This window comes from Triticum urartu, chromosome 2, assembly GCF_003073215.2.
Source record: "Triticum urartu cultivar G1812 chromosome 2, Tu2.1, whole genome shotgun sequence".
NCBI classification, from domain to species: domain Eukaryota; kingdom Viridiplantae; phylum Streptophyta; class Magnoliopsida; order Poales; family Poaceae; genus Triticum; species Triticum urartu.
The window spans coordinates 617,492,628-617,503,985 of record NC_053023.1 but is presented as its reverse complement, the minus strand read 5'-3'; the positions used below and the strand labels follow the sequence as shown (position 1 = coordinate 617,503,985).

At 47.3% G+C, this 11,358-nt stretch overlaps 1 protein-coding gene across 2 annotated transcripts; it reads right to left on the bottom strand.

Moving 5' to 3' along the window:
- Positions 1–9,311: 9,311 nt before the first annotated feature.
- LOC125539213 (B-box zinc finger protein 20-like) lies at positions 9,312–11,107 on the bottom strand. Of its 2 annotated transcripts, none has more exons than XM_048702591.1 (3): positions 10,554–11,107; positions 10,104–10,463; positions 9,312–9,654 (listed from the first exon to the last, which is right to left on the bottom strand). In XM_048702591.1, the coding sequence occupies exons 1-3, from the start codon at positions 10,761–10,763 to the stop codon at positions 9,451–9,453; spliced, it is 774 nt and encodes a 257-aa protein (XP_048558548.1). In that variant the 5' UTR covers positions 10,764–11,107; the 3' UTR covers positions 9,312–9,450. The 2 variants fall into 2 exon arrangements, with proteins under 2 accessions (XP_048558548.1, XP_048558547.1); XM_048702590.1 differs by having other exon boundaries at positions 9,312–9,657; positions 10,554–11,105.
- Positions 11,108–11,358: the final 251 nt, after the last annotated feature.

Below are 11,358 nucleotides of genomic sequence, written 5' to 3'. Positions count from 1 at the left end.
GGTAGTGTGATGTTGTTTGCATCTTGCATATGATTTATTTCTTGTACTGCTTCACATTTGTTTAAACGCCATTTATGATGAGACACTGTTAACTTGGCAGAGCGATATTTGTAGCATCTTTCATATGGTGTCTACCTTCCATTGCATTGCTTCTAATTTGGTGAAATGTCTTCTTCTTAGTTTACACATCATAGTTCTGGTTATCTCTTCTGTCCTGTTTTTCATACATATTACATCCTCCCATCATGTGGTTGTGTAACATCAAAGTTCAGTTCGTCTGCATCACGCATCAATTTGTTCTGAAGAACTAAATCATTATTCGTTTTTCTTGTCGGCTTGACTTAACATGGCACAGAGAAAGAGGAAGAAACACAGAATGGTAGGGAATGAGAAGCGGATGAATCCTGCAGATTCTGCTGGTACTGATGGTGCAATAGAAGGTCAAAGTCCAGCAAAAAATTCTACAAACACGGCATCCCATGCTACACGAGTTGCAAAAAAGACAAACAGAAACAAATAGCTGCCACCAAACAAGTAGAGACAGCCCTAGTTCTTGCAACACCTACCACAGTACTACCAGCTGCATGACGTACTCGTGTGTCAACTGAGCTAACAGCACGTTCCCAAGCTCCCTTGCCACCTGACACTACTTCCCAAGCACTCTTGACACAAGACGAGTTGGCAATATCAGATGAACCTTGTGAGCTTCAACAGCAAGAAGGTAGTTGCTGGAGTCAAGTTACAGTTGCATGCTTCTTTATATGTAGTCGCACAGCTCGATGTACACTAACACTTCCTATGTTTGTTGTTGGACTAGCACCTAGGTGCAAGAGGAAACAAACATCAGGGATAATGCTCGATAGGTTAACTAAATCTAGAGGAGGAAGAATGGAGATCCGTTTTGAGGCAGGTTTAAAAAGGCCACGTGATGCTACAGAGTCAGCCAAGTTAGTATCATAGGCAGTGGTTGCTGTTAGGTGTCATGTACGTATCCTCCCAACATGGATTCAGTACAGGAATGACAAAGACGAAACCCAGTTCAACATCTTCCTCGACCATTTATCTGTAAGTATGGTTATGTATGGAAACTAGTAATATTGTCTTGCTCTGTCTAATACTTTCTAGGTTGCTGATAATGAGACTCCCATAATTTTCAACAGATGAGGTTCAAGTTGGATAGCCAAGATGATGCAACCAGACAAGCTTGCACCCATGTTTTCAAGTCTGCTCTGCGACAGTATCGGTATAACTTGAGGACAACTCACTTTGAAGGCAAGGCTAACAGTGAACTTGCCCAAACATCTCCAGTGGAAAATATATCTGATGAAGACTGGTGCCTCGTTAAACACTGGTCCAATCCGAAGTATCATGTACTTTATATATATATATATGTCATCAGATCACATGTTGAAGTCCTATTTACGCATGTGCCACACAAATCTATCTTCTTGTAGGTGAACTATTCAAAGAACAAGGCCAACCGTACGAAAGTGAAATTCCAAAAGATGACAGGATCTTGTAGCTATATTGCACACTACGAGGCTCTTGTAATTAGCTGTTGTTTCACTCTTTTCGCTGTACCATATTATCAGATCTATATTGACTTGTTCCAAATGCAGAGGAAAGCCCGCGAGGACCAAAAAGTACCTGAACCAAATGTTGTGGAAATCTTCAAGGACTGTCACACCAGCAAGAAGAAGGGCATGACTACGCCAGTCAAAGCCGTTGTTGTAAGTCCTTAATCCTCATGCCTTTTAACTACTACTTACTCTGACTTGTGCCTTGAACTGCATGGTTTGTAGCCAATGTCTATTACTCTTTTCAATTTTATACACAATTGTCTTAGCGTATCATTGCACCTTACAAGGTTTAAAAGAGAGGAGTGATGTTCCTTTGATATTGACCCGTAATCTAGTTCCGTGCTGGACTTGCCCACACAACGTTACAATTGCATGTTTGTCTGTTCTCAGTTGTTTTGTGATATGAATGACGCCATACTATGCTTACCATATTATAAACTTCGTCTCTTTATCCTTAGCCCTCAATACAATGTGAAGAAATAGACAATACATTAGCGATGGTACATGGTCATATGTTTGGAACCTGGTTCTATTATGTACTTTGCAATAAAATACAACTAATATTTTACATGGGTTCACCAGAATAAGTTCTGTATATAGACCAAAGCTATTTTGTTTGGTTTTGCTGCCTCCTTAATATATTCTTTTCTGGTACTACTAATGTAAAACCTCAACTTTTCAGCGAGCTATGGAAAATATGGTGGAACCGCCACCTTCTTAAGGTGACGAGGCAACTATAACCGCAATGTCAGCTCTTGCTGCAGTGGGTCAGTACCTGTCCACTAACAGTGCCAAAAGCACGTTCCTGCGTAATACTGGGTTGGTTGTTAAGGAAATATCGTCCAAACTGCCTCATGATCAAGATATGCAAACTCAAAGCAATGTTGTATTTGCGCTCCAGACACAAGTCCATTCCCTAACAGAGACCCTTTGTGAAACAAGGAGAAACATTGATCAATGTCGTCAAGATATGCATGGTTTTGAAACCAGACTGTCAGACATTTGCTATGTTGTTCAGGAGCCTAGGGGAAATGAAGGCGAGGGTTATGGTGCTCCATCGGACAATACATCATGAAAATGTAACAGTCAGGTCAAATGAACTGAGCTTCTGAACTTTTGGTGGTGCATTTATCTGCTAGACTGTTAAGTTTTATGCCAACCTTCCTTTTGTTATATAGTTGTGATTTGTTTTGGTGCGATACAAAATTTATTCTTAACGTGCAGCCACCGCCTGAAGAAAACAGCAAGCCATTTTTGTATAGTGTAGGGTGTTCCCTATATTTGCACTGGTGGCGATCTTTGATGCCGAGTGGATGTAATGTGTGCAATCGCCTTAATAGCCTAGCATTAGTTTTGGCCTTATTTATTTCCTAGTCTTCTTTTTCCCTGGTTTGCTAGTGGCCGCAACTACCATGGGCCATATACAGGTCGTAGGATCCATGGGTCTCCTACGTGCCGTCGATAAATGGGCCTGTAATCGGTGGGCCTCGGGCCGTCGGATAAATGGGTCTACATGGGCCATAATCGGGCGTAATTGGTATCGGCCCAGCATGGTAACAGGCCGTTAACAGGCCATAGGACAGCAAAGGCTTAATTCTGTCACAGGCATAATGGGTCGTTAATGGGCCAGAATATAGGACGGGCCAGAAACGGCGCAACGGGTTAACAGGCCAGAAACGGGCCAACTCTTGCCATGGGCCGAATTTGGCCCATTAGGGTAATAGGCCAGTAACGGGCCGACTCTTGCCATGGGCTGAATTTGGCCCATTAGTGGAACAGGCCAGTAACGGGCCGACTCTTGCCATGGGCCGAATTTGGCCCATTAGGGGAACAGGCCAGTAACGGGCCGGAAGTAATCGAGGGCCGAAAAGGAGCCCAAGAACATATGGGCCGTCAATAGGCCGAAAGCTAACACGGGCTGGAAACGGCCCATGTAAATCACGGGCCATTAACGGGTATAAAGAAAATCACTATTCATTATGGGCTAGAGTCACCGTGGGCCTGTAATGGGCCGAAAGATACGAAGGCCTCATATGGGCTGAAAGACGTCGTGGGCCATACATGGGCCGAAAGTGAAATGGGCTGGTATTATATTCGACGGCCCACATGACGTTGTTGGGCCGATTTCCTTTAGGGCCTAACGGGCCGTGAGTTAACGGGCCGTAAAATGGGCTATTTGCGAAGAGGCCGTTAACAGGCTTTTCATGGGCCAGCCCGTTAACTTTTGACCAAGTCAAACGGGCCGGCTTTGTAAGCTAAATGGGCCACTGTTGGGCCGTGCCACGTGTCGACATATCATAGGCGCCTATCTGACCCACTGACGAGCTGACACGTGTTTCCTCTAGCCAATGATGATTTTACACGTGGAAAATCCCCATTGGTCAGGGCTGTTAATGGGTTATCGGATCCAAAACCCGACCTGATAGCTTAACGGCATTCCGTTACGGTGGATGCCACGTGTCGGTCACCCTTGACGAAAGCACTTCTGTGACGCGCGATTTATCGTCATGGAAGTGGACACTTCCGTGATGATAATTTTGGTAATGTCATGGAACACTTCTACGACAGCACAGGTATGACTATCTTGATTCTGTCATAAATTTGTCATGGATGTACATGCATGACAAAAAAAGTGACCTACTGTGACAAACACGTATCAACACGGAAGTGTATTTTTTTTGTAGTGCTAGCCTTTCCAATGCGGACCCCCTCTTGATAGTACGGTGACACCTACGAAACAAGTCCACCAAAACTGAAACGAAAGAGCTACATGTTGGGGAACGTAGTAATTTCAAAAAAAATCCTACGCACACGCAAGATCATGGTGATGCATAGCAATGAGAGGGGAGAGTGTTGTCCACGTACCCTCATAGACCGAAAGCGGAAGCGTTAGCACAACGCGGTTGATGTAGTCGTACGTCTTCACGATCCGACCGATCAAGTACCGAACGTACGGCACCTCCGAGTTCAACACACATTCAGCCCGATGACGTCCCTCGAACTCCGATCGAGCCGAGTGTTGAGGGAGAGTTTCGTCAGCACGACGGCGTGGTGACGATGTTGATGTTCTACCGACGCAGGGCTTCGCCTAAGCACCGCTACAGTATTATCGAGGTGGACTGTGGTGGAGGGGGGCACCGCACACGGCTAAGAGATCAATGATCAATTGTTGTGTCTCTAGGGTGCCCCCTGCCCCCGTATATAAAGGAGCAAGGGGGGTGTGGCCGGCAAAGGGAGAGGGCGTGCCAGGAGGAGTCCTACTCCCACTGGGAGTAGGACCCCCCCCCCTTTCCTAGTTGGATTAGGACTTGAGGGGGAAGGAGTGGAGGAGAAGGAAGGAAGGGGGCACCGCCCCCCTCTCCTTGTCCTATTCGGACTAGGGGGGAGGGGTGCGCGGCCAGCCCTTGCCTCCTCTCCTCTCTCCCACCTAGGCCCACTAAGGCCCATTTGATTCCCGGGGGGTTCCGGTAACCTCCCGGTACTCCGGTAAAATCCCGATTTTACCCGGAACACTTTCGATATCCAAACATAGGCTTCCAATATATCAATCTTCATGTCTCGACCACTTCGAGACTCCTCGTCATGTCCGTGATCACATCCGGGACTCCGAACAACCTTCGATACATCAAAACATATAAACTCATAATATAACTGTCATCGTAACGTTAAGCGTGCGGACCCTACGGGTTCGAGAACTATGTAGACATGACCGAGACACGTCTCCGGTCAATAACCAATAGTGGAACCGGGATGCTCATATTGGCTCCTACATATTCTACGAAGATCTTTATCGGTCAGACCGCATAACAACATACATTGTTCCCTTTGTCATCGGTATGTTACTTGCCCGAGATTCAATCGTCGGTATCTCAATACCTAGTTCAATCTCGTTACCGGCAAGTCTCTTTACTCGTTCCGTAATACATCATCCCGCAACTAACTCATTAGTTGCAATGCTTGCAAGGCTTAAGTGATGTGCATTACCGAGAGGGCCCAGAGATACCTCTCCGACAATCGGAGTGACAAATCCTAATCTCGAAATACGCCAACCCAACAAGTACCTTTGGAGACACCTGTAGAGCACCTTTATAATCACCCAGTTACGTTGTGACGTTTGGTAGCACACAAAGTGTTCCTCCGTTAAACGGGAGTTGCATAATCTCATAGTCATAGGAACATGTATAAGTCATGAAGAAAGCAATAGCAACATACTAAACGATCGTGTGCTAAGCTAACGGAATGGGTCATGTCAATCACATCATTCTCCTAATGATGTGATCCCGTTAATCAAATGACAACCCATGTCAATGGCTAGGAAACTTAACCATCTTTGATCAACGAGCTAGTCAAGTAGAGGCATACTAGTGACACTCTATTTGTCTATGTATTCACACATGTATTATGTTTCCGGTTAATACAATTCTAGCATGAATAATAAACATTTATCATGATATAAGGAAATAAATAATAACTTTATTATTGCCTCTAGGGCATATTTCCTTCACTACATCGTCTTCGCATGGAACTCTGAGGGGAAGGAATTGTCTCGTGCCAAAGGATGAATCTCTGAAATGCTCAACGCACACGATTAGTCCGCAAAGGCGTTGTCATCAATCACCAAAACTACTTAGAGAGAGACATGCCTTAACACCATGTTTTATGTTATACTAGGAGATGATTTCATCACAAGTTTATAGTCTATAACACGGGAAAAACAAATGTATGTATAATTATTTAGACCATGAGAGTGTCGAGTCACTTCATACTTCAACATGGTGATCATAACGGGAACTTACAAGTTCATCGAAAATGTATGACAAGGACTAGAAACTCGAGACTGGGATTTGTTCCTCTGATGATGGAGAGATATTCTTAGGGCCCTCTCGGTGTGACGATATCCATCATCATCTGTTCAGACACAACGTGACTTGCACAGGGATGCCGAAACACGGGAACGAGACAAGAGAACAAAATCGATAACAAGGGCACTAGCATAGTGACCATGTGTTCACTCACTAGGATGCCCATACATCTCACCTCGGGTTTTGTAAAGTATCGCGAAGCAAAAGGAATAACATATGGTATAGGTTCACTTGATCATCATTCATGTGGATATAGGAGTCAATATGGATGTCCATGGTTCCGCGATTGATCATTGAATGAAAGGTGTTTTGGCCATGTCTATATTTCGCCGAATCTACATAGTCACATGCTTAAGGGTCTTTGATTTGTTGAGTGCTAACTAAGTTAGGAGCTTAGGATAATATCACTAGAAAAGTTTCAGAGATAACATAAATTGTTTTGAGAGAGAAGCGGATGTGTTTTGGAGAAACCGGAAGTGTTCCGGAGAAACAAAGATAAAACCAGGAAGGTGGAAAAGTTTTGAAAGATGTATAATTGCGTAGGAGGGCTCCGAAAATTTTCCCAGAGCCCCCTAGGATTAAAGAGGCGCCCTGGAGCCCTTATAGGGGCGGCTGCATGGGCCTTAAGTCCCAATAAGGGCACCCCCTTAGCCTTCCGCCCAAGTTAGCTTGGTGCGGCCAGGGCTTGGGGTGGGGCCCACCCTTTGGTGCATCGTCGCAAGGGAGAGTACCTCCTCAGAGTCGGGCCCCCTCCCCTACACCTATATATACCCAAGGGGCCCCCTCTTTTACACACAAGTTCCCGCGCAAAAGACACGCCCCCTCTCTCCCTCTTGTTCTCCAGAAAATAGTTCCACTGGAAGGCTGCTCCTCCCTACTCTGGTTCTCCGACAATGCCTAACTCTGGACGGTGAGGCGTTGATGTATTCTTGATCTCGTATGTGTGCAATCCATAGATAAATCCTGCTTTTAATCTTCGTTCGGGGGATTGTTTGTGGGACTTGAAGAACGATCTTCACCAACTCTCCTTCCATTTAAAACTCCAAGTTGGTAGCTATCAGATCTAACCTTGTAGTGGACTGACAGAGTGAGTTGTAAAGCTAGAAAAAAAAGATCCATCTGCGAGTGGTTCGGCTTTCTTTTTCCTAAGCAAGGACGGAGCCGTCGAGTGAGGATTGGCTGAGCGTACTTTTGCTGCTCTTCATCGTGATCTTGGTTTTTGATTTGTAGGACAGATTTTGTTTTTGTTTTATACTATGATTCCCAACAAGAGAGTGCATGCCCCACACCCCCCACCTCACAAGCTTTGATTTCTTAAATCTATTATATCCTTTGAACCAAAAGTTCAATTTATTTTTTGTTTGCATATTTCATATTTCTTATGATGAGTGCTTTAAAACAAGACCACTTTTCAATACGTTTTGACAAATTTTAAAAACTTCGTCAAGTTTCAACTAATAAAACTTGATAGGAATGATTGATAAATTTACCAAGTTTTACAAACTAAAATATAATCCTAAGCCCTAAACTCTAAAAGCGAATGAAACTTGGTGAAACTTAGCAAAAACTTAATATTGTGACTACCATGTTTTAACATTGAAACTTAGTCATTTTTTAAAATTTATCAAAATGTATTCAAAATTGTTCTTGTTCAAAAGTACTCGTTGCAATGAACACAAATGTGCGAAAATAAAGTGATGTGGACAGTTCAAAAGATACAGTAGATTGAAATTTCGAGAGGAAATGAAAAAACACAGGAGGTGATGTGGATGGGGCTACGAAAAGTGCATGCGAGCGGCACCATTTCCACAACTCCAAGTCCTTCTTTTGGCGAGCATACGACTCCAATGTCCTCGTTTTCGCAAACCTAAGCTATCGAGCATGTACCGCTGCGCTCCTCAACCCCCCCCCCCCCCCCCCCCCCCCCCCCCCCCCCCCCCCCCCCCCCCCCCCCCCCCCCCGGTCTGGTCGGACGGCCCGGCCGGTGATCAGTCACAAAAACGTGACCCAACCGGACTCCTCAAACCAGCCCTATACATCCGGCTTGACCGGCACCCCTCATATCCTGCCCAAATGTAGGCTGGATGTGAGGAGGCTTGCCATGTTCGATTCGACAGACAGGACTCACCACAAAATTTCACCAAATTGACCAAGTCCATCAAATCCACCGCCCTCCTCTCGCATCCGTCCTCCATTTCCCACGTCTTAGTCCTCGATATCCTCCACTGTTGCTCCCCCATCCGAGCCGCCACCCCACCCGCCGCCCTAGATTCCGTCGCTCGGTACCCCGTCGCCCATCGCCGCGACGGATGTTGCCTCGACGTCGTCCATGCACGAGGATAATGTTGGCGGACGAAAACCGCGGAAGTCAAGAAGTGGCTTGAGGGAAAGAAGGAGATCAACATACATAGAGGGGTCGAGACGACGGGAGCGGAACAGATGGCGTTCGACGAGTGATCTATCACACTGGCCAGTCATGACCCGGACTTGAATTTATTTTGGTATTGTCTGGAATGTTGAACTGTGATTTATTTTGCTTTGTTGCATTGTTAATTGTTGAATTTGTGTTATATGATCTGCATGCATGGATCATATGGATTTAAGAGTTTAGATTTGAAGAGTGTGACTGTCCGACAGGGCCTGTCCAGCGTTTAGGGAGGCGGATACGTCCGGCTGATAGTCTAGGCGTATACACTTCGATTTACAGCACGGAAGACGCGCAACTGTAAACGGGCATGTCACAGTACAGCTGACACCCTCAGAAATGAGCAGGAATCGTTCCGAAAAAACAAAGGCGCAGAGCACTTCAAAGCTCAAACAGTCCAGTGATCCAGTGTTCCCACCAAAGACTCAGAAGCGACGGCATCCATGACACAGTAAAAAAATGGCAGTAGATTTCAAAGCGAGCAACTACAGATGAAACAAAAATTCATGGTCCAGGTCATTTTATGATCTTATCTGATTTTATCCGCTACTAGTACTAGTACTGTACTGCAAAGCGCACGTTTTCACCAGTAGGAGGAGGAGCCGAGAGACGACGACGGCCGAGGTCGCTTGCTGCCGGCCCACGCCGCCCCCGCGTGCATCTGCGGTACCCACAGCTCGCGGCTGGCCCGCTCACCCGCGGCGACAACGACTCCACCGATCAGCTGCTCCTGGCCCGCCCACGCCGGGTACCCTTCTTGCGGCCCACCGACCCGAGCCAGCCCTACCTGCTGAGGAGACGCCCAAGTTGCTAAATTAGTCCAAGCAAGAAAAAAAACCGAGCCTGTTTTGTTTGTACAGTTAAATCCGGAATGCCAAAAGTGGCAGGAGCGAGTAGATATTCCCATGGCCATTTTGCGTTAGAGCATCATATCCTGATGCTCTCCACTCTCCACTAGACATTATCCTGACACCCTGGTCAGCCGCTTCGGATTTTTCTCACTGCTAGTTGCGAGCATGGCAACAAACTGCCTTAATGATTGCGAGCTCAATAGTGTTGGGAGCGGGGCGTGGCTACTGGTTAGAGCAGAGCAGATGAACTATCTAGAAGATGATTGCGAGCTCAAAAGCATTGGGAGCTACCATGCATGTTTCATGGTGCTCGCAAGTTGTCTCTGATTGCCTGATAAAAGTACTCCTAGTAGTATTTGCAGTGGGCTGGAAGTCTGGAACTGACCTGATACGGCTTGTTCGAGGAGACGGCGACGGCGGCGTCGTCCAGGAGGAAGTCCTCGACGTGCCACCCGGGCAGCGTCTTGGTCAGGTACTCGGAGATGCTGCTGCCGTCGCTCGCGCTCGCGCTGGCGCTGGCGTCGCCGCTGCAGGAGTCGGCGTTGCAGGGGCTGGTGATGTTCCCTTCCTCCTCCTCCTGACCCGACGGCGCGGGGGACTCCGCCGGCGCCGACGAGACGCGCACGCCGGTGAGCAGGAACCGGCCGTGCCGCCTCGTCAGCTCGCTGACCGTGTGCACCTGGACGTCGCACTCCCGGCACAGGATCGCCCTGTCCTCCTTGCAGAACAGGAGCCCCCTCTTCTCCTGCAGCCCACAACGAGATAGCATCAGCTCTCGCTGTAGCAACACAAATGGCACAACTCTCTAAAAACGTTCTTGATTTGTATATCCCACCTGGCAGATGTCGCAGAGAGGCGGCTTCGACGAAGGCGACGAGGAGGGCGAGGACGGCGACGGGTGGAGGAGGGACAGGCGGCGGTGCTTGCCGGCGAGCTTGTTGGCGCGGTGGACGCGGCGGTCGCACGCGTCGCACAGCGCGGCCTCGTCGGCGCAGCAGAAGACGGAGGCCGCCTCGGCCTCGCACACGTCGCACTGCACCTTCATGGCACGATCTGTGCACGCAGCTTCGACCCCGGCACGCGAGAGAGAGATGGAGGGGGCGGTGAGACCGTGAGAGTTAGGCAAGGTAGGTCACGGGGCCAGGCCAATATCTCGGGGATGGGCTCTCTCTTGGTCAGATATATTGCAACTGCATACCGGCACGCAGAGAGATGTTTATATATCGGCCAGGAAGGCAGCTGAGTGGGCGGTGCCACTGTGCCAGTAATGCGTGTTGGGTATAGAGATTTGCGGTGAGGTGAAGAGGCCTTGTTCCTTGGGCGACGGGGATTTTGACTTTGGAGGATGGAGTCAGGGGGGTCTATGCTGACCTACCCAGCTACCCTGATCTCTGATAGATCTGAGGAATCATGAGAGTACACATTGGTAGATGCATTGGATTGCATCCCTTTCGGTCCTGGTGCATATGAATGCAGTAGGAATGAAGTCTCTGTACGTTGTTATCTATCCGTACTCTGCCTCTCTTTTTTCGGTAAAAGAAGTTCAAATCTTCACGCGGAAAAAAATTTGAAACTTCTTTTTAGCACAGCCAACAGTCTAAGCACGTTCCGCTCAAAAGAAAAAACGGTCTAAGCATGTT

Excerpts from the sequence above, each read along its gene's own strand:
- LOC125539213 (XM_048702590.1), bottom strand. The coding sequence starts at position 10,763 with ATGAAGGTGCAGTGCGACGTGTGCGAGGCCGAGGCGGCCTCCGTCTTC. Across the intron at positions 10,464-10,553 it reads CTCTCTGCGACATCTGCCAG|GAGAAGAGGGGGCTCCTGTT; the intron begins GTGGGATATACA and ends TGTGGGCTGCAG. Across the intron at positions 9,658-10,103 it reads CCTCGAACAAGCCGTATCAG|CAGGTAGGGCTGGCTCGGGT; the intron begins GTCAGTTCCAGA and ends GCGTCTCCTCAG.